At 22.7% G+C, this 5,390-nt stretch overlaps 1 protein-coding gene across 1 annotated transcript in view; it reads left to right on the forward strand.

The window, feature by feature from the left end:
- The first annotated feature begins 243 nt into the window (after positions 1 to 243).
- The window catches only part of LOC112697705 (homeotic protein knotted-1), an 11,667-nt gene continuing 6,520 nt past the window's right edge, over positions 244 to 5,390 (forward strand). The window contains exons 1-3 of the mRNA XM_025750999.3: positions 244 to 1,011; positions 1,258 to 1,383; positions 1,638 to 1,770. Coding sequence (XP_025606784.1) covers positions 541 to 1,011; positions 1,258 to 1,383; positions 1,638 to 1,770 — 730 coding nt within the window. The 5' untranslated portion in view covers positions 244 to 540. The remainder of the gene's footprint in view (positions 1,012 to 1,257; positions 1,384 to 1,637; positions 1,771 to 5,390) is intronic.

Consider the following 5,390-nt stretch of genomic DNA (forward strand, 5'->3'; position numbering starts at 1 on the left):
TTCTTTAGGTAAAAATTCAAGTACAGTCGACTTTATGTAAAGTTAATATCTAAGAATCGTTAGATAAAAATTTAGTCAAATCAATCAAATCATCTAACGATTATCAGATATTAACTTTACGTGAAATCGATTGTACCTACCTGAGTTTTTACCTTTCGTTTATGCTTCAATTTTCTTCTATACCCTCTTCCTTTTTTTTATTTTTTTTCCATGATAGTATGTTGCCAACACAAAAATAAAACCATTATTTTCTGGCATATCATCACATAACATTCATTACATATATTAAAATTAAATCTCTCTCATATATGGTTTTCATTATTAGGGTTTCAACTTTTCAACTATCCTTTGAGAAAAATCCACTCATAATAAATAACAAATTTAAGTAGGGTAGTTTCTAATTTCTCTCTCTAATTTTTCTTTCTCATTGCTAGCTACCACTTTCTCCTCCTCCTCTTTTTTTAGCTGAGTAGTAGTAGTGAGAAGATTTCTAATTAATTTTTTTAAAAAAAAAAACCTTCTTTTTTTTTTTGGGTTGTAATGGAGATGGAGGAATACCCTAATAATAATAATAATAATAACTTGAGGCAAGAAAAGAGAGGTGCAAATGCAATAAGGCCAAGTTTCTTGTACTCATCAACTACTAATACTGCTTCTCTTCATAATCATCATCATCATCACCACCAAGTTCCAATCAACACCTTTAATCTTCAATCTTCAGATCATCATCATCAACAATGTTTTGAATCTGATGATAATCATCAAGTTCTTGTTGTGAAGACTGAAGCAATTAGCACCACCCCACATCATCACTATCCTTTGTTGAGGGGAAACAATAATAATATGCATCATCCCCACCATAGCCAGCAACACCATCATCATCATCAACAAGGACGGAATTACAACCAAACCTCCAATAATGGTGGTGGTGAAGTTGATGCCATCAAAGCCAAAATCATTGCTCATCCTCACTACTCTAATCTCTTAGAAGCTTACATGGATTGCCAAAAGGTAATTAATTACTTATCATTTCATTTAATTATTAACCATTTTGAGTATGCTTACAAAAACATTATTCTTTTTTTTTTCAAAATAAATAAAATTTTTAATTATAAGATGTTTTGAATCTAACATTATTTAATTCAATTACAATTATTTCCTTTTTTTTATTTCATATAGTTATAAACTAATAATTAATAGCTAATTTTTATAGGAAAAGGCTAAGGAATAGTTTATCTATAACAACTTAATTTGTAGGTCGGAGCTCCGCCGGAAGTGGTGGCGCGACTGGTGGCGGCGAGGCAGGAATTTGAGGCACGGCAACGATCTTCAGTTAGCTCAAGGGAAAGTTCCAATAAGGACCCAGAACTTGACCAATTCATGGTGTGGGGTCTTCTTTTTAAATTAAATTATTATTTATTTTTATAAAATATTATTCTTTTTTGGGTGGGTTTTCTCTTTTGCTAAATTGGGCTTTCTAGATTTTAATTTTCACCTACTCGTTAATTAATGGTATTGATTGATTGATTGATTCATGATTTGATCATGGAATAATATAGATTATTAATTATTATGTGACCTTAGAGACACTAATAATAATAACTTTTTATTTTTTATTTAATTATTTTTTTTTATAGGAAGCTTACTATGACATGCTTGTGAAGTATAGAGAGGAATTAACAAGGCCTATAGAAGAGGCTATGGATTTCATGAGAAGAATAGAAACACAGCTAAATATGCTTTGCAATGGACCCGTTAGGATCTTCCAAGGTATAGTGTTTATTTAAATTAAATTATAAAACTTTCTCTTTATAGGGTTTTGGTAATGATGAACAAGTGCCCTATTTCCCTTTTCACCCCCCCTTCTCAATTTTTCACAATTTCTTCTAAAATTCAATGTCGGCAAAGACTATGAGTCCATACAGAAAACAAGAGTTAGAATTAAAATTATTATTTTTGGTTACATTTAAAATTTTATTTAGGGTTTTATTTTTTAAACAATTAAAACTGAAAATTTTGTTGTATTTTAAAAAATTATACATTAAATAAATAAAAAGTTTAACCAACCAAATACTCTCTTGTTAAATATAAAAGTTGTTTAATTTTTTTAAACAAATTTTTTATAAATTAAAAGGGTAATTTTTTTTCTTTTACTAATAACCATGCAATAACTGAATCTCACTCTAAAAAAAGCTCATTAATTCTGGCCTAGAATTTTTTCCCTCTAAAATAATGTTGGCACAAAATTTTGCGCATGGTTTCTGCAATTCTTGAAATTCGAAAACTCGAGGTGTTTCTGTACTGAGGCATGAAATTTTGACCAAAACATTTTTTCCAACCTTCTTCAAATCGTGGGGGATTATAGGGGACCCAGATAGAGAAGAAGATGCACAGAACCCTAATCACGAGCTTATAATAATATTATACCATTTTAAAAAATTTTAGGGTTAGATATATAGAAAGAGTTTCTAGTGTATTTAGAATATTGGTGATTTAGTTGTTTTAATCATTTATTTAAATTATAAAAATATATATGATATATATTATTTAAAATAAACTGTTAAACAACTAAAACATCCATATTTTAGGTACCTTTAAATTTTTCCATATATATATATATATATATATATATATATATATATATATATATATATATATATATATATATTTTATATATATATATATATCACTTGGCCATTAATTTGAATCAAAGAAAGAAGGTAAGCACAGCATCTTTCTTTCTTTCTTTTTTTAACCCCATGATTTGACAAGTTAGTACAATTTTAATTTAAATTTTGAACACTTTATACACCTTGTTGGAAATATTGTCCACTCTTCACAATTCCATATGAAGTATGACCCTTATTTATATGATTATAATAATAATAATTACAATTTTATTTATTTTGCTAAAACAAACCCAAATTCTCTACTCTACTCTAAGCTTATTGTTGTCTTTCCCAGGTTTCATTAATTCTAAGTTCTGACAAAGTGATTCTTTTTAGGGTTTTCCTAGTTAATCAATTTGAATTTAGTAAACCACAACATACATTTTCACACTATATTTTGCTAAGCAAAACGGTTCATTGGGTTTTGTATCATATGACAACATTCTTATAAAAGTAAAATGATAATTTGTTCATGAAAACTTTAATTTTGGATTAATTAATTTAAAAAAAATACTAATTTGATCTTTTTAACATAGTAAACAGTGGATATATAATATTTTTTTATTAACTAAAACTTGATAATAATACTTATATATACTGTTAATTATTTTAACGTGTGTGTCTATCTATGAAAGATAGTCATGTAGATAATAATTTTTAGAATGAAATTTTACTTATTTTAATAGAATTTGTGATAAATAGAGAATAATTGATAAAGAATATATAAAAACTCAAAAAATAATAAATACTTCATTGTCAAAAATTATATTGTTTTCATGTTCATGTGACATTAATGAGATATGCATCACTGTAAATAACGAAATATATAGATAATTTCATTTCGTTTTGCACTATTCATTAATTAATAGAAGAACATACATATTCACCATTTGCTATCTTAAAATACTTAATTAATTAGTTTTTTTTTTAAAGATTAATTAGTTCAAAGTCAACATCTTTAAAGATTTGATTGTCAATTACTCATCTTATAAATACAATTCTTCTTATACTTATACGAGCTATTATCATTTGTAGTCTTCAATTAATTATGAAATTAGCATGAGTATGAAATAAAATAAAGTATTATTTTTATTTTTAATATTTAAAGAAATTTAAAATTATTCTTAATATTTAAATTGTTTTATTTAAATTTATAATATTATAAAATTATCTCAATATTGTCTTGTTATTGTTAATAATCTGTTAATAAAATTGACGTTAAGATTATATTGAGATAATTTTAAAATATTAAAATCTTAAATAGGATAAAAACGTTTGGAATAAAAATGATATATTATTTTTAAAAAAATTACTACATCAAATAAAATGATAATGAATTTTAATAGAATAGATTATATTATAAATTTAAGCTTTTTATTGATGCTTGTAGAATGATGAGTAAAAAATGTCTGAAAAAGAAAAAAAAGAATATGGTATATATACAATCAAGTATTAAATTACATCTTTTTGTTTATGCTAAATTTTTAATGTTTAATTAAATTAAATTTTATTTTAAACTTTAAATAAATTTTATTTTTTCAACAATTTTAGTTTTATTACAATAGATAATTATTCAGTTGGTTTTTTTAATTTTATTTTTAATAAAAAATAAAATTATTTAAAATAAAAATAATATTATAGTAAGTAAAATAAAAATAATGTGACTAAGAATATTTTATTTAGATATAATTAAAAATTAAAATAATTGAAAAATTATTTATGGTAAAAATTGATATTGTTAAAAGATTAAATTAAAATTTATTTTAAAATTAAAAATAAAATTTAATTGAATTAAACATTAATCATATTTTTTTCACAAGTTTATATACTAATTATTTTATAAGTATTACATGATAGGTAAATTTTTTAAGAGTAAAATTAAAAAAAAATAAATTTATTTAAAATGAAAGTAATACGATCAAGAATGATTAAGAGTAATATATTTAAATATGATTAGAAAATAATTAAATAATAATGTATTGTAAAAATATTGATATTATTGAATGATACAATTAAGATTTATTTTAAAATTAAAAATAAATTTTATTTAAGTTAAATATTAAAAATTTTTGGTATATTAAAGACAAAACGAGTATCATGTTCTTTTTTTATTTTTTTCGGAATTTTATTTACTAGTAACTAGTAATGAGTAAAATTTTTAAATTTGTAATTCAATTTATTCAGTTAAAATTTTACTTTTATTATATTTGATTTGATATTTTTTTTAAAAGTAATGTATTATTTTTGTCATATTTAAATTTTTAATATTTTAAAATGGTTTCAATTTTATCATATCATCAATTTTATTAACAAATCACTAATAATTAGATAATATTAATATAATTTTAAAATATTAAAATTTAAATTAAATAATTTTAAAATTTACTCTAAATATTAGGACAAAAAACTATAATTTACTCAATTACTAGCAGGACAATAACTAAAAAAATACATTGGATGCCGTTCCAGTCCTCCAAGTTCCCATGGACACTGTGCGACGATTGGATGTTTTTCTACTCCAAATAATAAATATATGAAAAATATTAATTTCATATTTAAAATATATATTTAAATAATTAATGAAATTCAGTCTTTCTTAAATTAATAACTATTAAGATTCATTTAAATGAATAAAAGAAACATTTTAAATTTAGCATCTTATTTCTTAGCTTGTATTTAAAATATAAAATTAATCTCTTTAAAATAAATATATTTAAGTTT

The sequence above is a fragment of the Arachis hypogaea genome, chromosome 16 (assembly GCF_003086295.3).
Source record: "Arachis hypogaea cultivar Tifrunner chromosome 16, arahy.Tifrunner.gnm2.J5K5, whole genome shotgun sequence".
NCBI lineage: Eukaryota > Viridiplantae > Streptophyta > Magnoliopsida > Fabales > Fabaceae > Arachis > Arachis hypogaea.